This window comes from Panthera pardus, unplaced genomic scaffold (assembly GCF_024362965.1).
Source record: "Panthera pardus isolate Hobbes unplaced genomic scaffold, ASM2436296v1 HiC_scaffold_2, whole genome shotgun sequence".
NCBI classification, from domain to species: Eukaryota; Metazoa; Chordata; class Mammalia; order Carnivora; family Felidae; genus Panthera; species Panthera pardus.
This window is the reverse complement of record NW_026526765.1, coordinates 60,107,197-60,133,706: the sequence shown is the minus strand read 5'-3', so window position 1 is coordinate 60,133,706 and position 26,510 is coordinate 60,107,197. Positions and strand designations below refer to the sequence as shown.

Sequence of the window (26,510 nt, the reverse complement as noted above, 5' to 3'; positions counted from 1 at the left end):
CGCTCCAATTCAACCTATCCGGTATTGGTTGTCCGCCTACTATGTGTGAGCTATTAGCTGTGTGAGCACCTGGTGATGTGATCACCCAGCCTGGCCCATAGTAGGTCCTAAGACTGTTGTATAAAGGGTCACTGCTCCAAGGCAGGTTCAGTTTAGATGAGAAGATAAAACTAACCCCCTTTCCAACACCTCTTAGAAAGCATATAAACAGAGTGCCATCAAATGGGAACTGGCAAAACAGTGCGGTTTTCAAAAGATGGGATCTGGAATACAAAACTAAGCACAGGGGTCTGTACACTTTTTCTGTGAAAGGGTCAGGCAGTGGATATTTTAGGCTCTGCTGCAAGGATACAACCCTGCTCTTGCAGAGAGAAAGCAGCTTCAGGCAATATGTAAATGAACGAACCTGGCTGTTTCAATAAAACAGGTGCAGGTGGGATCATGCCCACAGGCCATAGTTTGTGGACCCGTGAACTAAACAAAGTAAAGCTGAGTATAAATCTCAGCTCTGCCATTTTTTTCGAGCTGTGTTACCTTAGGCCAGTTTCTAACCTTTCTGAGCCTTGGTTGACTCCTTTGTAAAATGAGGATAAGAAAACCCGCTTCAGAGAGTAGCTGGTAGCCGTTGTTATTAAGTCTTGTCGGTGTTAGGACAGAGACCAGGAGTCATCCTCAGAAGGGAACACTTGTCAGCAGGGCAGGGTAGAGGCTGGACAAAAGGGCCAAGGAATTGGAGAAGACTTCTTGGAAGAAGGGACCCTACATTTTATCATCTGTGAGATGATGGTGATATAGTCGCTGCCTCACTGGGAAGTAGCAAAGATTGTTTTAGATAATACAACACTTGACTCGTAGCAGAGTTCTTTAAAAATGGGCACCTGCTAGTTATAACTACTGTGTATATGAGAAGGGCATAACCAGCCTCTACAGCCATGTTCTTGGTCATCCTCTTAAACCATTTCCTTGGATCTGTGAAATCCGAGCCTCTTACCCCCGTGTTTCTGAACCTTTGTGAGGATGACTGCTCTCTGCAGCAAAAAAGGGTAGATGCCACCTCTGTTTCTTTCTGCCCCCTGCCACATTCACATTGGCACAGTCAACATTCACACACACACACACACACACACACACGCTCGTGCGCACATACAAACACACATACGAGGAGGGAAATGAACTTGAGGTGAAGGCTGCTCGTGTTGGTGGGGGCTGCAGTCCATATGCCACAAGCTGCACCCCTGGGTCTCATTTCGGTGCAGCACACAGACCAGCCCCGCAAGGGTTTTACAAAGCTGAGGTCCAGACCGAGTTCTAAGGAAAATCTGTCAGGACCACTTGGATTCAGCCCAGCACCACACCTGGATTTCAACAATAGCCTGGCATGTCTGAAACATGCAGGCTTTAAGGTGAGTTATTAAAAATGGAAAGTCCTATTGATTGGCTTTCCCCCTCATTTCTGAAGCTATTTTTGAATCCCTAAGTCTTTAACCTCATTATAACCATCAGGAACAGAGAATGAGAATGAACATTCTTTGAGTTTCTCACCTATGACTGAATATACAGCTCTCAGCAGAGTTATGGGGTTATGTATTTGGTGGGAGGCCTGGATGTCAGGGGCTGGTAACAGGAATAAAAGCATTGATCATGATAATGAAGCCGGCTCCATTTACTGATTGCCTCCTATGTGTCAGCCCACGCTGGGCTTATAACACTCTCACACTTTCCTTTTGTTCCCCCCACAGCAGGTCAGCAGGTCAGGTCACTTGCCCCAGGGCAGATGACTGCAGAGCTGGGAGGAAAGGGGGACAGGGGTGTTCCTGATTCCAAAGGTGAGCTTCTCCCACCACAGACAGCTCACACTCTGCTACCAAACTTGCCTTAAATTCTCTGTTAGGATTCAGTCAGCCTCTTGGAGCTCTGGACACTTTTCTAAGCTAAGCCTTGGTTTCCTTTTCTGCAGTATAGTACAGTATAGGTGTGTAACACTTGCCCAACTTGCTGTGAGGGGCAAATAAATTATCAGTGAGAAAATACTTTGGAAACAGTTTTAAGGGGGAGAAACATCAGCCAAAAGATGAAGTGATGGTAATCCCTTGCAATCAAGTGGCTGAATTCCATATTCTTCAAAGGCGTTTCTCTCATCTCACCCTCCTAAATCCTCTTAGGAATCCCATGAGCTGCATGAGACAGGCATAATTTACTCCTACCACTGATTACTTTGGCACTTCAAGTCCCAATCTGGACTTCAGTGTTTTTATAAGCAAATAAAGGGACTGGACAAAAACCAGGAATGGCTTTGCACACTGGAGACTGATAGGCCAATCTGGGCCCAGAGAAGTCTATCATTTAGCCAGTATGTGAGTTCTCATTTTTAAAAAAATTAATTCACCTGGAGGGAGCTTGCCACAGCTTCTGCCACTCCCTGTTGTCTTGATGTCACTATTTTACATACTTACATTATCTTCCTGGGTTCTGAAGGCTTTTGATTTTGCAGCTCTTGGACTAAATGACCTCTAAAGTACCTTTCAGTTCTGCAATTCCATGGTTTTTTAATCTCTATTTTGCAGGTGATGAAAACTAAAGCCCAGAAATACAGTGTTTGTCCAACATCATATAGCTCGTTAATGCCTGAGTTGAATATGGGTCTCTGATCCCCAGATTGGGGTGACTTGTAAAGACTGCATGTTTTCAGGGCCAAGAACAAGTAAAGAACCCTTAATATGCAGAACTGACACTTGAATCCCATCAGAAAACACGGCTGTATACAAACAGTCCCATAGTGTTGACAATTCATGGAAGAAACAGCCAAGATACAAATTCATACAAGACAAAACCAAATTTTTTGAAAATGAGCTCACTTGGCAGGCATGAAACCTTTATGTCTGAGACATCCTGAAGTTCTCGGTAACCCAACTGAGGGGAGGCTATCAGAGATAAGTTGATTGCAATAAACTTTTTGGAGGTCTTCCCACCCTTATATCAGAAGGTACCAGTATAAACAAAGCAAAACAAAAATGCTGGCTCTTTCCTAAATTCACAATCCTGAGTTCATAAAAGAAATAACCAGCTCAGATACTATGGGGTTCTGCATATTAATTGAGTGACTATTGATGGATTTACTGAACAAATTGTCTTGAGCACCAATTATGTGCCTGAAACTAATTTTTGCACTCAGAGATGTGGTAGGGAATAAAATAGACCAAAACCTCTCTTCCTGGAGCTTATATTCTAGTAGAGATGATATTCTAATATGTTATTATATTTAAAATTCTAGATATTAAAAATAAACCTATGGGAAAATTATGTAGTCTCTTAGGGGGTGATGGGTGCTTTGAGGAGAAACACCATAATGGGGGTGGAGGGTGGGTGGGAGGGCAGAGAGCACAGCAGGACCTCCTACGGTTTGCCCATGGCCTAGCAGGTACAGGGAAAAGAGTACCCCCAAAGGATAGGTCACAGCCAGGGCCAATGGGTAGAGGCTACATATTAGCAGAAAGTTTCTGATTCCTTACCTCAAAAATGGGATTAGTAACAGTATCTATGTCACAGGGTTTTGTGAGGATTAAATGGGATAGTGCTTTAAAGCCCTTGATGCAGTGCCTGGGACACCTGTCAAACCTTATCATGTACCAATGTGTCCCATGAATAAAGGACATGAATAGTTTCTTCCTTTCCATGGTGCTGCTTATCATTGGGATGGGCTAGGGATACGCTCAGGAAGAAGGAGAGAGGGAATCCAGTTGAGATATCTGATATAGGAGGTGAAAGTCAAATCTCACTTCTTTCACTAACCTTAAATAACCTGTACATCAGTCCCCTCATCTATCAAATGGGAGAATAATAATGTCTACCTTGCGGCATTGTTGAGGGGTTTAAATGAGGTCATGCATATGAACAGTTTAGCATATGCTTGATAAACGTTTGCTAATGTCATAATCATTATTACATTTCTCCTAAGGTCTAGGCCAAGCCTGTGCACAGGAGATTGGAGGGCCATCAAGCTGCTGGGGGACATTAAAGGCTGGAGTGGAATGGCTTCAAGGTGATGATACAGTAGCTTGAACACATCAGTCAGACCATGTCCCTCCTCTGTTCGTGGCTCTAAGGCATTCGGTAGAAAAGCTAAAGTCCTATGCTGGCCTACAGGGTCCTACAGGACTTGGTATCGGGCTCCTCCTACTCATCCTCACTTGCCCTGAATCAGACACAATCATGTTCTGTCCATAGGGCCTGTGTACTTGCTAGAATGCTAGAATGTCCTTCTCTGTAATATTTGTGTGGTCCACTCCCTCATTTCCTGCAGGCCTTTGCTCAAAAGCCATTTTGGCAGGGAGGCTTTCGCCTGGCCACCCTGTTTGAAATAACATCTTTCCTGCACCACCTTTCTTTTATTTTTCTCCAAACTGGTTATCACCATGACATTATTATATTTACTTTGACTTTTCAGTATGTCGTTCCTACTAGAACGTAAGCTTCATTGAAAAATCTTCAAGTGCTTGACATGTGTTAGGTACTTATTAAATATTTGTTAAATGAATACAATGAATAAGACACCCTGAATATGTCACCACTTTTTAAGTTTCCTCACAACCACCCTGGCCTTTCCCTGGCATCCTGGGAGCTGCAAGATCCTTAGCTGTTTGAGGACATGGAGACCCTGAAGTTTATTGAGACGCAAAAGACATATTCAAACAATTGCAGTCTAGCCGGTGTTTTGCCTCTGTGTGATTGCCTCTCTCTGAGCCTCAGTTTATCCAACTATAAAATGGGTTCATAGTGGGATTCTTCAGAGGTGCCCTAAGTTGCTGCTGAGATAGAAAGATATGAGGACATGGTTAAGTGGATGGTGTTCTAGGCTCTCTGCCTCCTCGCTGCACCCAGCCACAGAAGCCCCCATTCATCAGCTTTATTACAGGACTCTATGTAGGTTTCATTTCAGTTTACCTGATGCTTAAGAAAAAAATCTGAAAGCAGGTAATCCAGATAGTACCTCAGGTCCCTTCCTGCATTGGAATTCTAGCATTTCCCCAGTGGCCTTGAACAAAAGCTTGTCTCCTTCTTACAGTTAAAGGGCTCCTGAGATGTACTATTCCCTGAGGGCCTGTAGACTCACCTGGGACATTTGAACCACTTCAAACCAGCGCAGGATCCCTGGAAGCTTGTATGCAGTTATGAAGGAGGTTCTCTCGATCCACATCGACTGTCCCATAAGCAGGGGGTGGCAAGGGTAGAAAAGAAACACACTTAGGAAACCTGGCTATTAGAGAAGTTTGGCAAGAACCCAGCCAGGCCCTCAAACCTCTCATCAACCCAGAGCCTGAATAAATGTTGCAAGACCCAGAAACATACTCCCACTTTACCCTTAAGAATTCTTTCCTGATGTGAAGTTTAAGTTTTCCCTGGATTTAGGCCTGGTAAGTTTTAACCTGGGGTCTCTGAATAGTCAGAATTTTTAAGCAATAATGAATGCATCTATCTGCATTTTCTGGGGTGGAGGGGTGTTCACAGTGTTCACTACATTCTTTTTTTTTTAAATATGAAATTTATTGTCAAATTGGTTTCCATACAACACCCAGTGATCATCTCAAAAGGTGCCCTCCTCAATACCCATCACCCACCCTCCCCTCCCTCCCACCCCCCCTCAACCCTCAGTTTGTTCTCAGTTTTTATTTTTTTTTATTTTTATTTTTTTTTTTTCAACGTTTTTTATTTATTTTTGGGACAGAGAGAGACACAGCATGAGCGGGGGAGGGGCAGAGAGAGAGGGAGACACAGAATCGGAAACAGGCTCCAGGCTCCGAGCCATCAGCCCAGAGCCTGACGCGGGGCTCGAACTCACGGACTCACGGACCGCAAGATCGTGACCTGGCTGAAGTCGGACGCTTAACCGACTGCGCCACCCAGGCGCCCCTGTTCTCAGTTTTTAAAAGTCTCTTATGTTTTGGCTCCCTCCCTCTCTAGCCTTTTTTTTTTTTCCTTCCCCTCCCCCATGGTCTTCTGTTAAGTTTCTCAGGATCCACATAAGAGTGAAAACATACAGTATCTGTCTTTCTCTGTATGACTTATTTCACTTAGCATAACACTCTCCAGTTCCATCCACATTGCTACAAAAGGCCATATTTCATTCTTTCTCATTGCCAAGTAGTATTCCATTGTGTATATAACCACAATTTCTTTATCCATTCATCAGTTGATGGACACTTAAGCTCTTTCCATAGTTTGGCTATTGTTGAAAGTGCTGCCATAAACATTGGGGTACAAGTGCCCCTATGCATCAGCACTCCTGTCTTCTGCACAACATATCATAGTGAAACTGGCAAAATACAAGGATAAAGAGAAAATTCTGAAAGCAGCTAGGGATAAACACGCTCTAACATATAAAGGGAGACCAATAAGACTAGTGGCAGACCTATCTACTGAAACTTGGCAGGCCAGAAAGGAATGGCAGGAAATCTTCAATGTGATGAACAGAAAAAAATATGCAGCTGAGAATCCTTTATCCAGCAAGTCTGTTCACTACATTCTGAAAGGGTGAGTGGCTCCCAAATTTGAAGAATCAGTCTAAGGCAAAGAGCTGGGAGAGACTTAGAGCATCCTCCTTCTGCCAGTCGTGAGAATTAGAAGACAGATCCTTGCTGGGAAGCACACAGCGGACACTGGGGACTGAAATCACTGTGTCTTCTTATTAGTATGTCCTGGAAGGTTTGACTTCATCAACACTCCTGCTTAGCCTGAGGGTCCCTGCCTTCTGGAAATGCCTGAGTGCCCTGTGGTTGAAAGGTACACCTCACACAAGGCCTGGATGGTATCTTGAAAGTGTAGAGGTTCAAGAAATGAAAACAAACCTGATGGAAAAGACTGGAGAATGGGTGTCATCGTATCAGTAGATGTTAGCTTTACTTCTTTTTGCTTTGGATCAAATGCCCTCCCATTCTGACATTGACAGACACCTGTTCTGGTTGGGATGAGTGGCCCTGGGGAATGATCAAGGCTGCTGAAGATACTCACGGCAAATTCATTCTCAGGGTCGACGGTCCCTTTGCGCACAGGCCGGGAGTAGTGGAACTTTTGCACGTAGTTGGATTTATAAAAGCTGCAAGACAGAAAGAGGCAGAGGCTCCTGGTAGCATGCCAGGTTGCTGACACAGAACCTGAGCTGACCTTGTGCTGTCAGGGGAGGCCCACTACAGTGAACTTCAGGTCTGGCAGTTAAAATTGTAGCATTTAAAATCAGGTGCTCCTGGGGCACCTGGGTGGCTCAGTTGGTTGAGCATCTGACTTCTGCTCAGGTCATGATCTCGAGGCTTGTAAATCTGGGACATGCATTAGGCTCACTGCTGTCAGCACAGAGCCCGCTTCACATCATCTGTGTTCCCCTATGTCTGCACCTCCCCTGTAGGTGCTCTCTACCTCTCAAAAATAAATAAACATTAAAAAATAAAATCAGGTGTTCCTTGTAAGGTGATTGAGAAGCTAAACAGGTCTCATGTCCTTTAAGAACACAATACCCCTTAGAGTACCAAGGAGCTGGAATTCTACCATTAATGCCTACCTAGGTCATCATTTCTGTGACCTCAGTGAAGAATCTAGATATGCCTACGGTCCTAGCCTAATGTCCCAGGGGTATCTTCCAAAGATTTCTTTAGTTATCCCAACCACCCCCCAAATCATTCTTCCTGAATCTCTGGGGAGGTTCTAACACTGGGGCCGGTAGGGCACGGTGCTAGCTGGATGGTTGTTATCTCTTGCCCCAGTGTATGGCTGAAGAGGTTGGGGGGAGGCTCAGACCCAAGCTGAGCTATACCTGCTCAGCCTTCTGCACTGGTGTGGGGCTGCTGGGACAGACTCCTTCTCACAAAGAGCTCCTGCTTCCCACTGTCCTCCCAGAGGAGAAGGCTTTCTCTAAGGCACTTGAGGTGCTATACTGGGTACCCCGGGTCTGAGGAAGGTAAACTGGGCAGCTCCGAGGTGTGCCCCACAGGCCCCCTGCCTCATGGCTCCATCACTGACCTCACAATCTGCTACTGAACAGAGGGAGGGAGACCTTGCCTTTATGCTGCTTTCTCTACTGCCCCTTCATCATCGTCAGGACATATCCACTGTCAATGCACAACCTCAACAAATGCTGAAAAGGTGTCCCTTTGGAAGAACGTGCTCAGTATGAGCACTGTCCCCGTCCTCACCCTGCCTGTTGCCTGCCCAGCCCACACACTCTGGCTATCCATTCCCTGGAACCACTCTGTCACCTGAGTGACAGGCTCTCCACCTCCAGTTCAATGAAATGTCATTGCTGCTTCCTGATATTTCACTGTGCCTTGTTCCTCCCATCTCTGGCTTCAGCCTTTTCAGGGACAGCACCCAGATTGCTAATTGGGCTGGAGGGGTCATTCTTTTCCCAAGAGGAAAAGAGATAAAAGGCTGGCTAAACCAGAGAAAGAACTGGGAGGGCACCAGGGCCTGTCCTGCCACCAGCTCAGCTTGACAGCTCCATAGGATTTTCTTCCCCATCCCTTCTTCCAATGAATTGTGGGTCTTACTTTATTATCTGGTCAGGCACTGGCTTATTCTTGAACCTTGGGTGTTCATCCAAGACAGGCTGGACGGTGAAACACTGGATGTCTGGGATTCCTGTAGTTAAGGGCTCACAACGTGTTGTGGGCTGCAGGGACAGTTCCCAGTTGAGACCTCCCACGACAGCCCTCCTGGGGCCAAGATTTTATTGAATGACTGACCTCAGGCTGCTGGCTGCCAACTAGATCCTAATGACAAGTTAGAAGTCATCATGGTCCTTATCAGAATTGCCTGTCACTTGTAAGCCCATCCCAGGGCTCAGCCCTTGCTAACAGTTGTTCAGTGGTCCTTAATCATCATTATCATTTCTATACTAACTGTAATACCATAATGAATTTATAGTTCTCAGTCAATTGCATAGCATATCCCCCATGGTCTCCTTGCATCTCGCCAATTCCACTCAGCAGTGTTATTAATGTAATTCTCCCCCCTTTATAGATGAGGACATCAATGTCAAAGAGGCCAGGCGAATTACTGAAGGTCACACAGCTTGTGAGAGCAGAACAGAGGTCTGTAGTTGGGTCTTTTAACCACACGCTTGGGGTTCTTTGACCCTAGACTGCTCCTCAGTGTGTTCCTTTGACCAGCAGCATCTGCATCTCCTGAAGCCTTGTTAGAAATGATGAGTCTGGGGGGCACCTGGGTGCCCAACTTTGGCTCAGGTTATGATCTCACAGTTCATGAGTTCGAGCCCTGCATCAGGCTCCCTGCTGTCAGTGCAGAGCCTGCTTTGGATCCACTGTCCCCCCCTCTCTGCCCCTCCTCTTGCTTGTGCCCATGCTCTCTCTCTCAAAAATAAATAAATATTTAAAAAATTATAAGAAATGGTGACACCTACCTCAGACCTATGAATCAGTGTCTAGAGTTTTATAAGAGCATCATGTGATATAGAGGCATCTTTAAGTTTGAGAAGCACTGCTTTAGAGCATGCAAATAGATATCATTTTGCATTCCAGCCCTGAAAATTTGAAAGTAACTGCTTGTCGCAGGATTTTGAGGCCATGTCCAGGCTGAGTGGGAAAGAGTTCTATGATTGATTAGTGATGCCTGCCATGGGCGCAGGCTATGGGAGCTTCGTCTGCCTATTCTAGAACTTTATTCATTTTAAACTGATAGCATGGCAATCCAAATAAACAAAACCAGTCATCACTGATCCCATATCCTGGCCCCTGTTTCCCTTCCCGTGCCTTTCATGTCTCCTTTACTCATCTCTCTTCAGGTATCCAAGATCTCTAATCCCTTCATTCCACCCAATGATTACCACAACTCCAAAAACTCTCCCTGAGCCTGGAATTTTTGCCAACCAAGGAATCACAAGCTCTTCTTTCTGGCATTCAAAGTTTCTCTCTGGTTTCCCAAAAGATTCTACTATGCCCTTTGCTTGAAATATTTTCTCACATCACCCCCTCTTCCCGTGAGCCCTTGAGGCAAATGTCAAATACCACAGGCTCCATAAGTATTCAATTTACCCTCAGTCAGGTGTCGTTTCCTTCCTTTGACTCTCCACAGCATTTTGCCTATACTTAGGACTCTTATCTCTCCAGCTTCCTGTCTTTTCCCTTCCCAGACCCTCCCCACCAGACTGTGAGTTTTTTGATGGCAGAGGCTATGATTCTTTCACACAGAAGAAATGGCCAAAATATAACTCCAAGTTAAATTCAATTGTCCCCCTCTGATAAACTCACTCCATATTAGTATGCTGTGAATTTAATTGTTTTATCTCTGCAGAATATTTCCACATTAAATGAGAGTTCCTTAGAGAAGGAGAGAGAGAGAGAGAGAGAGACAAAGAGACAGAGACAGAGAGAGAACACAATGCTTAACATAAATAACAAACCTCACTGGAAGGATTTCTGTAATATTCAGAAAAACCATTTTCTTTTTCAAGCCATATAGCCAACAGCTCCCTTCTCTGAGAAGGAAACCACTTTGGTTTCCACACCAATCCATTTATGTAGCAGCCAATCTATGGCTGCTCTCCCACTACAACAATAGAGTTGAGTAGTTATGACATAGAGACCACATGACAGACAAAGACTGAAATATTTCCTATCTGGTCCTTTATACAGAAGTTGGCCAACCCTTGTTCTAGAGAGGCTTCTAAGTCACATCCACTGATCTTAGCAATTGGCCTTGGACCAAGAGGAGAATCCAAACCTGTCCTGAGGAAACTAGTGACACCAGACCCTTTAAATCATGCCCAGGAGGATGCATGGCTGGACTGTCTCACTACATGTTGAGTCTGTACATGGAACTGGGACCCCAAGGTTTGGGCAGGGGGAATGTGGGAGACAGGACACTCAACTAAGAGGCCTTAGCTTTCAAATGTCTTCCCCTACTTGGTTACCTAAAAGAGAAGACATGAGATGTGTTGCCCTTCCAAAACTGCTTGCTAGCTTTTCTACTAGCAAAGGTGAGAGGACAGAGCATTCAGAGCTCAGGTTTTGGCAACAAGGAGATCTGGGCTCAAACCCTAGCTCCATCAGTTTTCAGCACCTTGTGCAAGCTGCTTATATTTTTTGAGCCTCGGTTTTCTTATTTGTATATGCGGAGAGTAATAATACCCAACTCATAGGATTACTATAAGGATTAAATGAAACAATGCATGAAAAATGCCTGGTACATGATGAACAGCTAATAAAGAACATCCTGTTCATTAATTTTAGTGGAAGTAATGGCATTATGGAAAGAATATACACTTTGAGACAGATCTTGGAGTTCAAATCTCACTTCCATAACTAGGTTTGTAACCTTAGGAAAACTACTTTACTTCTTTGCCCTACACATTCCTTCTCTATGAAATAGGACAGACATAATACCCATCCCATAGAGTTATTTGGGGGTTAAAGAAATAATGGTTATAAAGCACTCAATCTATTCATGGCATGAAGAGGACTTTTAGCAAATATCAACCCTTTTTCCTTTTCAATCTGGTTCCTGGTGCTACTAAATCAGGCCTGCATATGATGAGATAACCTAGTAACACATAGTCTCCCTTCACCCCAAGCTAAAATGCCATGGAGCTATTCAACACCACGAGTCCACTTAAGAAGGGCCTTAGTGCTAATCTCCTGTCTCGCCTGTAACCAAAATCACATTTGTAACCAGTCAGCCCCAGGACTAGTTGCATTTCCTCTTGCAAATACCATGGTAGAGCAGGCATGAAGGGCAGGTGAGCATAATGAAAAGGTTACAGATGAATATGTATCACCCAAGGGAAAAATATTTGGATTAAGGTTCAGCAGACTTAGCAGACCAGCCATGCAACCTGTCAACCCCATTTTAAAGGCTGTAAGTTAATTTGTGCTACAGGGTGTGGTGCTGGGAGCCAGGGTGGGTTAATACATCACCACTCAGCTGTCTGCCCGATCCTTGGGTTAATGTGCTCTCTGCCACCAGGAGTCTTGCCCCCTGCCCAGTGTCAGCTCCTGGACCTATGAACACCTCACTGGCATCATCTCATATCCCCCATACCCTCCTCTGTAGACTTCAGTGAGCTGGCTCCCTCCCTGCATCCTTCCCTCCTTCTTTTCTTTCTTTATCTCTCTTTTCTCTTTCTCTTGTTTCCCTTTCCATTAATCAACAAGTATTTTATTATCATTACTTTTTTTTTTTTTTTTTTTTTTTTTTTTTTGCTTTGTGCTGGGCACGAGGGGAGATGGGGGGACTTACTACAGCAAACAAGGCAGTGCAGGTCTCTGCCCTCCCAGACCTTATAGTCTAGCTTATGTGGACCTTTAAAAAGCACAAAAGATAACAGATTGAGATCAAGTCACTAAAGAAAACAGAGTGTGAGATAAGAGGCTCATGGAGAGTTCAGAAAAGGCCACTTTAGATGAGTGACCAGGAAAAGCTCTCCCAGGAAGTGACACCAAGTTAAGATCTGATGGGTAAGAAAGGGGTTGGGGGAAGGGCATGGCGAGAAGAGGGAACAGAAGATTCATAGGTCCAGAGGGAACCAGCTAGGTGTGTTTAGACAACAGAAACGAGGCCAGTGTGGCCAAAGAGACATGAGAAAGGGAAGGAAGAATCCTGGGGAGGGGGGGCAGGGTTCAGATGGTGAAAAACCTACTTGCCTTGATCAGGGGTTTTGATCTTATTATAAGAGAAGTAAGGTGCCATTCCAGTTCTTGGAAGCCACTGTGTTCCTTCCCACTCAAGGCCTGTGAGCACGATTGTCTTTCCCTCTGTCTGGGCCCTTCTCCCCACCTCCTGCTAACCTTTGCCTTGTTGCTAACCTTAGACATTACCTTCCTCAAGGAAGCCTTCTCTGCCCTCCCACAGTGTCCTGCATGGCTTCCTCTTGGCATTAATCCCATTTCTACAAATACATATTTAATGATGCAATTAGTTGTTCACTGTCTCTTTTACTTGTTAGATAGACTATGAGCTCCCTGAAGGTAGGACCACTTTGTGAGCGTGATCATCAGTGTCTTGCACAATGATTGGCATAGAGCCAGGGCTCTATAGTATTCACTATGAGAATGAATGAATGAGTGAATTAAACAATGAGCACAACATTTAGAATTTCCCGAGATGGATTCTTTGGATACCATACTAGACACTGACATTGGCACCACTGCAATGATTCTGGCAGCAGCTTCTAAGCTCTAAGGTGGGGCTCTGTGGGCCTTTGCCTGGCCCCGGCTGGGCCATTCTCCAAGGATACACTGGCCTGGGGCATTCTTCACGTCATCCCCAGGGGCAGAGGTTGTGTTCATCTTCTCTGCATTGGGGAACTGGCTCATCAGCTGCATCTGGAAATCTTCTCTTCGCTCATACTCCTTCCCTCGGTAGATGAACACTTTGTTCTGCAGAGAAATGACACCCAACAGAGATCTTAGGGCCTAGGCTTGGAAAACATGACGTAAGCAAAGCTGGGGGGCTTGTGACATGAGCACCGGCTCTGGTGACCTCCTAGAGATCTCTCTCCTTTCTGCTTCCCCACCACAGAAAAGAGAAGCTCAGCTCACAGACCTAGCTAGGTATACCACTTCTTTAAAAAGAATGATTCTAAAAGGAGAGGGGATTGTGGATGCTGAGAACTTTTTCAAACTGTCCTATGTATAAGTTCCAGAACTGTTCCTCACTCAGCTTTCAGTGTGTCATACCTGGTCTTCTGTTTGCATGACCACAAAAGGTCCCTCCTGCCTTTAATGAGCCATGTAGGCTGGGCCTGCAGGGTGGAAGGTACCAGTTTTTGGGTCCCTCATCACATCGCTCCTGGCTCTAAATCCATGAAAATACATTCTTTACCCTTCTTTGACTATGTTAGCCTTCTCTAGATCAGTAGTTTTCAAATAGGAGGTTATTTTGCCTCCTAAGGGATACTGGCCATGTCTGGAAATATTTTTGGTTGTCACAACTTGGGGGAGGGGGAGCTACCGGAACCCCGTGGGTAGAAGCCCAGGATGCTACTAAATGTCTTTTAATGCACAGGACGGCCCCCTTAACAAAGAACAACCTGACCTAAAATGTCAGTAGAGCTGAGGTTGAGAAACCTTGTTCTAGATCATATCTACCATCCGTGCCACCTCTACTGGCCCAGAAGCTCTTGAGTCTAAACCCACGTCTGTCACCTCTGCGTGTCAGTGCTTCCAAATCTGGGTGATTGGCAGATGGGTCTAGGAGACTTCTAGAAGTTCAGATCCATAGGCCTTGCTCTAGACCTGCTGAAATGGAATCTGTGGGAGTAACATCCAGAAATATGTGTTTTTAACAAGTTCTCCAGGGGGTTCTGATGTACAATCAGGTTTGGAAAGCCACCTCTACTCCAATGAGGAAACCCTCATTCTCTACCTCTTTTGCAGCCTGTGGTGCTTACTTTTGTGAGTCCACTCTGACTTCCCCATTGACTGGTAACAGTGAGTAACTTAGCTTCTCAACTAGACTGCAAATCAAGTAAGGTCAGAGATCAGATTTGCTGTTTCTTTTGAATGTCCCTGACTTTAGAATTGAACCTCAGGTTCACTGGATGGAGTCCTCTGGGAAGGAAGCCTACAGCTGACCTAATCCAACTCTCTACATGATCAGTGAATAATCCACAAGAACATTACTTCAGAAAGTATGCTCCAGAGGGGGGCCTGGGTGGCTGCATCAGTTATGCATCCGACTTCAGCTCAGGTCATGATCTCATAGTTCATGGGTTTGAGCCTCACATAGGGCTCTGTGCTGACAGCTTAGAGCATGGAGTCTGCTTCAGATTCTGTGTCTCCCTCTCTCCCTCTCTCTGCCCCTCCCCCACTTGTGCTCTGTCTCTCTCTGCCTTTCAAAAATGAATAAATGTTAAAAAAAAAAAAAGTATGCTCCAGAGACCCCTGAAGGTCCCTAAAACCCTTTCAGGGCCTCATGAGATCAAGGAGCACGCTTCATTATAATGGTCAGTTGTTATTTGCCTTTTTCACTATCATTCTCTCAGATGTGTGGTAGAATTTCCCAGAAGCTGCATGATATGTGCTATCACTACAGACTAAATGCAGAAGAAAGTGTAAGTACCTAGCCATCCTCTCTTAATCTAAATATTAAAGAGATTTATAGAAATATGTAGCAATCTCACTGTTGGCACACATTTTTTATGGGAAAATATAACTATTTTTTCATAATGATGCAAGTTATGCTAACACGTGAAAGGTTAATTATTGTTATTTTTAAATAAATTGATAAATATTTTAAAATTTTCTTAGTTTTAATTTTGAATATGATAAATGTAGACAGCAAGAGTCTATCAATACAAAAGTTCATTGGAGACCTCAGTAATTTTTCAGAGAGAAAAAAGATTCCTGAGCCCAAAAGGTCTGAGAACCAGAGCTCTACAGTGCTGGCAGGGTAGCAGAAGTCCACCGGCTCTCCTTGAACACCACACTCAAGAGATGGGGAGCTTGCTACCTCATGGGGCAGCTCTGGTTGCTGTGTATCTATAGGAACATGGGGTAGCTGAGGGTGGTGATGATGGAGGAGACTGGGCATGTGAGGTGAGGGCAGCCCTCAGATGGAGGAGAGCACATAGTCTCAGTACAAGCGGATCCCTGAAGCACAAAGTGGCGGCTGAGAGGCCCCAGGCCCCTGGCCTGGGTCTCAGTCACCCACAAACTCACCCGCAGAAAGGAGGGAAATCCCTGGCCATAGTATCCAACAGCAAAGTAGTCTGGCTTGGGCCTGAGGATTTTCATGATGTTTTCATAGAATTTTGCCTGCTGGATCTGGAAGGAGAAAACTCACAGCTTGTAACAACATAGATATGTGTATCAAAGGTACATTCAACTCAGAGAGGCCACTCTTTTTTTTTTATTTTTTATTCTTTAAAATTTACATCCAAATTAGTTAGCATATAGTGCAACAATGATTTCAGGAGTAGATTCCTTACTGCCCCTTACCCATTTAGCCCATCCCCCCTCCCACAACCCCTCTAGTAACCCTCAGTTTGTTCTCCATATTTATGAGTCTCTTCTGTTTTGTCCCCCTCCCTGTTTTTATATTATTTTTGTTTCCCTTCCCTTATGTTCATCTGTTTTGTCTCTTAAAGTCCAGAGAGGCCACTCTTGAGAGACGATCATTATACCAGAACCAAGATGCCCACTGCACATATTTGCATATCTGTGGGTATGTCTATAATCATAATAGCAATGGCTGTATTCACCCTATACCAGGTTCCACGTTAATCACTCTACCTGCACCAGCTCATTTACTCACATCATCCTCTTAACAACCCACAAGTTTCGTATGTCTGTTTTGCAGATAAAGAAATGTTCTTCATATCTCACAGTGCAGCTAGTAAGTATGAAGCTGAATCCAGCCAGCTGTCCAGAGCCCCCACCTCGCCATGCTACTCTCTCCTTCGGGCACACAAGGCATGTGTTTGTGGGGGTCTATGGATGCATAAATATCTCCAGATATATGTATCTTCCCTTGTATGCACCCTTGACGTATTTCATCAATCTAATAGGTGTGCATTCTTCATATTTTAACATCTCTGAAAACAGTTTACATCTTACTTTATACCTGATAGTATCTTAGAATTGCTATTAGTCAGATAGAAATCATGACAAGGCACATACAAAAAAAGACTGCATCTCAGACTGATGGCATCTTAAATTTGATACAATATGGGAGATAAGTGTACATGGACACAAGCCTGTGCAACATGGACTTGGAGAATGGGCATGCATGTACATCAACATGTGCATGAATGTGTACTGTGTGTATGTGCATGTGTGTGTACAAATGTGTACTAGGTACGTGTGTGCATGTGTGCACATGAATATTCACTGTGTATGCATGAATGTGTACTGTATGTGCATGTGTGTGTGCATAAATGTGTACCGGGTGTGTGTGTGCATGTATACACATGAATGTGTACTCTGTGTGTGCACAAATGTGTACTGGATGCATGTGTGTATGTGTGCCCCCATGTTTGCAAATATCTATGTGGATGTATGTGTAGGGTAGATATAAGTGTTTCTTGCTGTGACTACATATGTGTGTTTGCATCATATCTTACACACAGTACAAACAGCTAACAGCCCAGCTGCTTTTAACAAGAATACTGCATTCAATACCCATCCCCCCCACAAAGAAACAATAAATCATCTCTCCATGTTTAGACTCTCATTTTATAGTTCCCTGGACAGAGCTGGACTGGCCTGTCAAAATAGGCTACCATGGGGCACTGGTGTCCTGGCTCTGAGGTGGCCAGGAAATATGTAGGAGGTGTACAGGTGGGGGGAGCAGCCCAAATGTTCTGCATTTTCTCTGCAGAGGCCACTTCCCCGCCAAGCCCTGGCATCTGCAGCACAAGTAGGCTAGGCTGGCTCCCCCACTCTCCACTTACCGCCCCCCCCCCCCCCCACCAATCACAAGCACCGAGGAGCTAATGGGGAATGGCCAGATGGGGAGCATTTTAATGTGATTTATCTGTTAATCAGAAAGCACAAATTTGCGTTTTTATTTAATTGGCTTAGTGATTTGTGGCGATTTTACTGCAAATGTAGCACAGTGTTTATTGAGTGTGCAACGGCAGCAGCAGCCCCAGTGCCAAGCAGGTACTTACTACTCCATCCGGGAAACTGTCACTAATGAGTTTTCCCAGAATGCCTTCTTCTGGAAATATTCCCAACTGGAAGGAAGGCTTTCAGCACAGCCTTACTCAGCTCAGGCCCTACGTACACTCTTTTTCTGGTGTTCTGACCCCACCTGGCCTCCTGCTTCCTCTCCCCAGCCTCTCTGGGGAGCTGAGGCCCTGGGCACCCTGCCTTACCAGGTTCTGGCTCAGGAGCTCATAGTCAAAGATCTCCATCTCGTATTGTTCCGCCAGCTCCTTGCACAGACTGATGGCTTCTTCCCACATCTATAGGAAGGTCATGGACACAAAGGTTAGGAGGTACATCCAAGCTTGCAGAACCCTTGCTGAGGAAGGGACTCAAGGCAGCTTGACTCCTGGGACTGTACTGCAAGCCTCACTCCAGCCCAGGCCCGGCCCCATGCACGGCAAGCCAGGTACTTACCAGTGAGCATGACCCTTCCTCCGCCCCACTCTAGTTTCGTGACAAATAATGGAGCAGCCAGAGACTAGGCTAAATGCTTTATCTGCATGCTTCTTGGGTCTTCACAAACACTCTGGGAGGTGTCTAGTAACAGCTGCATTTCCCAGGTGAGAAATGGAGGTTCAGACAGGCAGAGACATTGTCCTAGGTCACATGCCTAACCAAAAGCTGGGCTAGAATGTACACCTGGGTGTGACCTGAGAATTGTCAACTATAGACCGATTGTTGTACAGCAGATCTCTAAAACTTTCTCATCTTGTGTAACTGAAATTTTATACGTGTCACTTGGGGTTATTTGGAGTATATGAGTGGGGAGGGGGGCTGCATAGAGGTAGTGGTGGAGCTGAGTATAACGAGAGTGATTAGAACTTTTTGTAAATAGGCATTTTCCATTTGAAAAAAAATCCTGGAAAAGCAAACCCTTTTCCTCTGCTCTTAGGCTGAATCTGATAGATCATCCTTCCATCTTAGACTAAAGGGGGTCGGGAGCCTCTGCAGAGGCGGGAGATGCAGAGTGGGCTGGAGATCTGGCAATCTCAAGGGACACCCATCACATTTCATATTCAGTTTAAAATGGGAAATGCATCTAAATGGAGAAGCTAGGGGAGGTGGGGAAGGAGAGAGGGGAGGTTGCCAAAATGTAGTGTGTGCTGTGTAGCAAAAATGCTCTCTCTGCATCCAAGCATAAAAATAAATAAAAGCAAGTGCCGAGTGGAGGAGCCACGGCTGTAAACCCGTGGACAACTTAGTGAGCAGCATAAAAATGCTTTATGTGCCAGGAGGAACCAAGTCTACAGGCTGGGCTGGGGCTTTCTTTCTGTTCAGTCTGAACAAGAAGACGGTGGTAAAGTCCCTGGGCTGGGTCAGGGGACTTTTTGGCTCATGTGGAGATCTTTGCAAACTTTGTACCATAATCTGCCAGAAATGCCCTCACCAATGTGTTAAGAGACCACTAATGGGCCAGGGAGGGAGTCAGATATCTAGGATTTCCTCCTGAGTCTGCCTGTATGGCCACCAGGACCTCTGACAGTCACTGATCCCTCTGAATCTCATACATTGATTATTGAGTACCGGCTGGCTTCTAGGCATGGTATGGTATAGAGTGATGGAATAGACATAAATATGGACAAGACACAGTCTCTCCTGTCATGAAATGTACGTGGGTAAAGCATACACATAAATAGATGCAAGAATTGGGTTTTGAGGGATGTAGAGGAGTCCACAAAATATTGACAGATGGACTTGCAAAGTAGAAGGCTATTGTGTGTGTCTAGAGCAATAAATCTACATGAGGGAAGGTACGGGGAGAGGAGGTTAAAGGGATGCTCAAGAGTTTGGGCTTCATTCTGGAAGTTTCCACAGCAGTGGCTATTGAAGTGAGCTGTACCCATCTGCTCTCTCCTCTCTGCTCCCAAAGTACCTGGGCACTACTTTTCTGTCCCTCATTCTCCATTATTGCACAACACCAAAGGGTAATATGCAAAGAAGATCATGATTGGTTTGTCTGTTTTGCCAACTAGATGATAAGGTCCTTGAGATGAGGGATGGCATCTTTTTCCTCTCTGTTCAGCATAGGGTGAGTTGAACTGGATACGTGGCAGAAGACAAAGCTCAACATGTCCTGTTGGGGCTTTCACACCGTGATGCACTGAATCAGCTGTAAACAAATAGTAAGCTCTGACTTGATGTCAGCAGGGCAGGAGGTTTCAGCAACGGCAGACTCACTGCCCTCAAGAGGCGTATAATTGTAAATTATAAAAACAGTGGTCTCCAACTGCTCAACTCCTGGGAATTTATAAGCCCTTCCACAGACATTACCTCATTCTGTCTTTCCAGGGAAGGTGGGGAGATCAGGATAAGACAGATACAATGAACTGCAGTGACAGAACAGATCAAAATTAAGTCCACTAAATTATGTCTGGATGAATAGTAAGAGGTCTTGTAATTCAGAGAAGAGGCAAAGCTGTCGGTAAGCTGGAGGACTCAAAAAAGGTTTGATGGAGGAAGTGGCCAATCAGCTGGGGCCTTGAAGGCAGAGTAGGGTAATGATGACAGTTAAAATTTAAGAAGATATGACTATGTACCAGGTCCTATGTTAGGTGTTCTACCTGCATTCTCTTACATAATTTTCACAATACAACTAGGAAGTAGGTACTATTAGTATCATTATTTTGGATGGGAATTTGAGTCTCTAAGAGGTCAAGGGAACTGTAGGTGACAGAGGAGCAACGTTTGGAACCATGCTGACTCCAGAGCCTAAGCACTTAGCCCACATGCCACATCTCCTACAGGATGAATGGTTGCATTTGGGTTGGTGCTTCTTGAAGGTCCACTGGGGACTGGAGGATGAGTATCAGTTGGTCTGGTTAATCTTCTCCCAGCCAAACATTTTGTCCTTGTTGTTTAAAGATCAATGATGGCATCACCCTGTCATTCATTCATGTAATTCATTCACTTATTCAACATATATTTATTTGTCCCTGCATGCCAGGCTCTGCATTAACCACTGGACATTCAGCAGTGGACATGTCTTTGTGTTTGTGGCATTCTAAAATGACAAGCCAAACAATGAATGTAAAAACAAAATGAACAGGTGATGTCTGATAGTGACAAGTGCTTTGAAGAGGCAATAAAGGTGACTCGGGGTAGGGGTGCTGTTTTGCCTAGGTTGGTCAGGGAAGGTGTCCTTGAGGATATCTGAGCAAAGCTCTGAGCTCTGAGAGGGAGTCTTCCATGGAAAGCTATGGAGGAAAAATGTTCTAAGATGGGAAAAGCAAGTGCAAAGACGCTGATGTGGAAAGAATTTGGCATACAGCATGGGGGCAAGAGGGAGCTGGCAGGGATGAAACAAGAGAAGCGGTCAGAAGACAGCTCATGTGAGGCCTCACAGGTCACAGACAGGATTGTGTACTCTTTCTGGGAAATGTGGGAGCCATTTCCTGTACAGAGGATGATCTGTTGGAGGCACTAGAGGGAGCAGGCAGATTTCTCAGAACCCATTGAGTATCCAAGTGAACAATGAGGAGGCCCTGAATGGAGGTGGTGAGAAGGTGGAGCAAAGTGACCAGACTCAGAATTGGGAGGGAGAGCTGACCAGACGTGCAGATGGATGGGGTGCAGAGTATGGGAAGGAACCACCCTTCCCCATAGCCACGATCTCCACAGAGAGAGGGAGGACAGGGGTAAATTACCTTTCCTTTGTCAAAGTAGCCTATGATGATCTCATAGAGCGTCTCCTTCAGCTGTCGGTGAGTCTGGGGGTGCTGCTGGCCTGTCTGCATGACCTGCGATGCGCACTGCTCATCTGACCACTGAGGACAAGAGATACACCAAGTCACCCGGGGCTGAGAGGGAGCCAAGGGGAGGTGTCTTCCCTACTTATGAGGAGCAGGAGGAAGCTCTGCACACACGTCTGTCAGCTGGCCTGTCACCCTGGGTGTGAATGGTCAGTCAGGGAGAGTCTGGTCTGTGGTTTCCATTGGGAAGTGTCTCCTGATTTTTGCCAGTTGTGCCTTTTGGACTCTCTATTGGCTCATGTGTGTGGTTTGTAGGGATTTTCCTGGAACCCCTATAAGACATGAGCCCAGCTTTTCAAAAAGCCAAAGGAAATCCTTCAGAACACTGTCCAGCTACAACACTGTTTTCAAGAGAAAGAAAACAGCTCACTGGGCATGCTAATGATTTATAGGTGATGTTTGAATGTTATATAAAACTGTAAAACATGTCTCAGGGGGGTTATTGTTGTTGATAAATGTGAAAGTCACTTGAAACCTTATGTGACCAGGAAAAGTAGTGCAGAACAGTAACTGGCCAAGTCAAGAGTTTGGGGACATAGCAAAAAAAAAATTTATTGGGCTAATTATTTTCCTTTTCCTTTTCTGTTTCTTTTTCCTTTTCCTTTCCTTTTCTTTCTTCCCTTCCCTTCCCTTCCTTTCCCTTCCCTTCCCTTCCTCTTTCTCTCTTTTTTCCCCCTGCTCCTTAACTCTTTAACTTGCTGTGAGGGCCACATAGAGATCCTAACACAAATCACCTTTATTGGAAGGACAGTACCTTGAGAAGCCAGGTGTGGAGAAGGAGTGTGTAGGCAGCCTCTGTGTAATTATCACAATCCAGGTGAAGATCGCGGAGTTTGTACAAGTACCTGTTTGGGGAAATATGCTAGGTTACCATGGTCACTGATAAGGAGGCCGGAGATAGGGCCAAGTAGGAGTCAGACAGAACAACTAGGCACCTCTTGGGATCACAGAGGAATCCTCCATTGCTGATAACCAGCTCCACCCTGCATGAGTGACAACAGCAGCTGTTACTGTTTATGGGACACCTAGTGTGTGACAGGCACCAGGCTAGGTATTTTGAATGCCTTAGATCATTTAATCCACATGGCAACCTTGTGAGATGGGTTCATTGAGAAAAGTATGGTTTGGAGAAGTGTGAAGTATCATCTCAGCTGGTATTCAACTTGATACTAAAGAATCTGGCCAATGCAACGTGACAAATAAGAAAGGTGAAATGAATAACTCATCACAAGTCTTGTGCTAATAATTGGAAGAGCTGGAACATGATCCCAGGCTAATTGTCTCCACAGCTCGTGCTCTGAACATTGAACCATTCCAGAAGAACGAACAAGCCACAGCACTATAAAGGACAGCTCTTCAGTGGGCTCTTGGTATAAAAGAAGTGCATTTTCTGGTAAGAGAAGGAAGTGGACCAGGGTCTCAAGATTAGATATTCATATGGAGACCTTGAGCAGTCGGTAAGGAGAATATACTATTCAACCAAAACCACATTCCTACCTTCTCTCCCTTTACAATGTGAGGTTCCAGTTCTGAACCCTGGGATGACTGCATTGTAAAAATACAGTTGTGAGCTATGTTGGGAAGAGAGATCTGTGGTACTATGAGAACAGGACTCATCTAGGTAGGGAGAGAAGGGATTTCTAGAGAAGTTCCCATGGCATGGCAGTTGAGCAAGGATCTAAAAGTGAGGGGATGAATGAGGGATGAAGATCCCAGGTAGAAAGATTTGCCTATTCATTCATCTAACAAATGGGTACTTCAGACATTATATCAGTTCATCCTCCCAGTCAACCTTTTATAGACAAGAAAACTGAGATTTATGTTAAAGTACACAGAGCAAGAAATAGGTAGAACCAGGTTTAACTATCAGCAATTTCTGCCTCTATAGTCATGGCCATTCCACTCTCCTCCCTTTTTACCTTTTCTCTCATCAGTCAGTTATCAGTGAAATTATACGTGGCTTGCATGCTGGGAGTGTTGAGCTTGTGGTCTACCTTTAGAAGCCCCTATGTGCATGGCTGAATCCTACTTTATCTCCTCCTGCCCATCCTTCATCCTTTAGATCCTTAGATGGCTGGGTCCAAAAACCTTAGAGCATCCAGAAGACAGATTTACTCCTTTACTGGCCAAGGCACCCTCTCTTCTCCTTTGTCAGCTCAAGGGTTTGGTGATCTACTGCAGAGCCCGAAGGAAAACACCCTAACGGGCCTGACCAGGGATTCAAACCCAGGTACCTACATAGGCCAGATGCACAGCTTGAGTGATATAGGCAGGGTGAAGTCCGCCTACAAGTGGGAATGGGGACAATGTCATGACTAGAGTACCCCAGATTTGTCAGGACAGGAAGAGGGCCCAGTGTTGCCATACCTTCTGAGTTTTTAGAAGAGGGAAATTTTTATTTTATTTATTTTATTATATTTTACTTTTTAAGCTTATTTATTTTGAGGGGGGATAGAGAGAGAGGGGTACAGAGAGAATCTTAAGCAGGTTCTGTGCTGCCAGTCCAAGGCTCAATGTGGAGCTTGAACTCATGAACCATGAGATCTTGACCTGAGCTGAGATCAAGAATTGGACACTCAACTAACTGAGCCACCCAGGCACCCCGGGGAATTTTTATTTTTTTTGTAAAATCTCTAGATTTCCAAATTTTGGCAACCAATTAAAAAATGTTTTTAAATACTGTGCCTGCCAAACAGAACAGGTTTTCAGACTATATCCTGTTACATTGTTTGGTTTAGGCAAATGCGGTTTTCCTAGATTACAACAGAACTCAAATCTCCAGAGCTTATGGAGATCTGGGGCTCACCATCTGTGTTGCTAAAATGGGAAGGAGAGAAAAGAGGTTGGAAGGATGGATCCATGTGCTAGACACTTTACCTATAGCATCTCATTTAATCCTCAAAACAGAAGGTAGAATGGAAACATTCTATAAAGGGAAACCTCAACCCAGAGAGACTGAGGGATCTTATCCAGACTCACCAAGAAGACAAGGTGAAAACCCCAGGCCCTTTGGACTCCAAAGCTTTGCACTACTATAATAAGTCATGTCTGGTGATGTTATAAATACTATCTCAGCTTAGGACAGCCTATGGAATTATCTCTTATCCAAATGATAGTTCCTATTCCTGGAATAATGCTAAACTAAGTACCTAAAAATATCTGCAATAATAGCAGAGTAGGTTCAGGCTTGGAGTCTCTGGCATTTGACAGAATGGGTCAAAAGACTTGAAAACGCTTGTTAACCTTCTGGCCAATTTCTCTTTGTGGCTCTTGTCTCATAAGGATATGAGCAAGCTATAACTTGGACACATAAGATATATGTCTAAGAATTTTGTCGTTGTGCTATTTATGATAGGAAAAAGTTGGAAACAACCTAAATGTTCAACAATATAGGATTGGCTATATAAATTATGGTATATTCTGGAAAGAAAATTTTATAGTTTCATTAAAAATGATGTTGAAATTCATCTGTTGACATGGAATTCTTGTCAAGCAAAGAATAAATTATGAGCAATATGATCTCATTTTTGTAAAAAATATGCAGGCATAGAATTCCATCTCTATATAAATATAAAAGGGCCTGAGAATATGTATGGATTATGAGAGTTTATTTCACTTTTTTTGGTCTATACTTTATGAGTTGTTTGTTGCTGTTGTTTTGATAGTAAGTATGCATTATTTTTGTAAAGAGTAAAAATAGCAATACAAAAAAATTGGAGAAAAGAATATGAGATTCTGAGAAAAAAATGCCCTCCCCCCCAAAAAAACCCTTCATGATACATTCAAATAAATGTCTTTTAAATGCCTACAAGAAAATAGGTTATCATGCATCTTCGTATTTTTTTTCCTGTGCAACTGGGCTGGCCAATGGTCTAACTACGTGCTTCATAAACCCTAGAATTGGGCCCCATATGCTAACCCTTCAACAAATGCAGATGTAATTCACCAGCTCGATCCATAAGATGGGTTAAGGAAACTATGGTCTGTGGATACAACAAAACAGCATGGCAGGTTGTAGAACTCCAAGTGGCATGGGGGGCTGCTTAGGAGAATGAAAAGAGTTGAATCTGGAGAGATTGATAGGAATCAGAATATACAGGGACCTAGCATCAAGAAGGTAAGTTTAAATTCCATCCTGAAGGCAGCAGGGAGCCATTCGATGGATACTGAGCAGGAGAATGATACAGCAGATCTGAATTTTAGAAAACAAAAATCTTACCTTATGTACATCTCTTCCCGATTGTTATCTTTGTAGAAATTCTAGGTAGTGGAGGAAAAAACAGTGGTGAGTGTTTTTCTTTGCAGAGTGGCAGGAGTAGAGGGAGTAGTGATGGAGACGTAGGGAAGACTCCTCTTTACTATCTGGGCTCTCTGAGATGCGAGCCTGGAACTTACTTTCTTGAATGCATCAAACACCCTTTCTAGGAGATTCTACCTTGAAAGCCACTCCCCTGATCCTTAGGCTATAAAGGGACAGAGGGGGTACCTCAGCCATCACATGTCAGGGTGCAGATGGGCTATCTGCTGCACTGAGAGGTGGGTTGTCAGGATTGCGGCAGCCCAGCTTGATTTTACAAGCTCAGACCCATTACTCAGATGGAGCTGGTTGTTCTCAAAATAATAGCAGTAATCAGAGTTCTAGGAATAGTAACAGATTTCAGGGATAATAACGGATCACAACTCCTGATAGTACAGTGGTATGAGGAGTTACGATGAGACTCCACAGGCAAAGACATTTAAACTTGGCAATACCTGGGAAGCTCGACTCAAGCTCAGGGATCATTTAGACCAGTAGCGGTCCTGGGCTCTACCACCAGATATCCTAATCTCGTGCATTTGTAAATGAGCCCTTAAAAATTTTGAGCCAGGAGGTCATGATCTGACCCATGAGCTACACTTTGAGAAAACCCTGGTTTAACTGAATGTACCCATATGTACCTGAGGCTCAGAGGGAGGGAGGTGATGTTCCAGGTGTTCCAGGGTACACAGTGGTTGGCAGAGACACCCGAGACCTCAGCTCCTCTGACACCCTCCCCCCATCCTCCTTCTTGATGCCGTGAGAAGGCACACCAAAAGCTAGCAGGGTCTAATTGCTTGTGGATCTACC

General features: G+C 44.6%; 1 protein-coding gene across 1 annotated transcript in view; it reads right to left on the bottom strand.

Annotated features, from left to right (window-relative positions):
• DOCK2 (dedicator of cytokinesis 2) overlaps positions 1-26,510 on the bottom strand; it is a 413,845-nt gene that overhangs the window by 15,176 nt on the left and 372,159 nt on the right. Inside the window, exons 36-44 of the mRNA XM_053907087.1 lie at positions 25,623-25,663; positions 22,158-22,248; positions 21,299-21,418; positions 17,822-17,911; positions 15,663-15,767; positions 13,238-13,379; positions 8,535-8,616; positions 7,006-7,090; positions 5,111-5,197 (exon numbers count right to left, since the gene is read on the bottom strand). Of these exons, the coding sequence (XP_053763062.1) occupies positions 5,111-5,197; positions 7,006-7,090; positions 8,535-8,616; positions 13,238-13,379; positions 15,663-15,767; positions 17,822-17,911; positions 21,299-21,418; positions 22,158-22,248; positions 25,623-25,663 (843 nt within the window). The remainder of the gene's footprint in view (positions 1-5,110; positions 5,198-7,005; positions 7,091-8,534; positions 8,617-13,237; positions 13,380-15,662; positions 15,768-17,821; positions 17,912-21,298; positions 21,419-22,157; positions 22,249-25,622; positions 25,664-26,510) is intronic.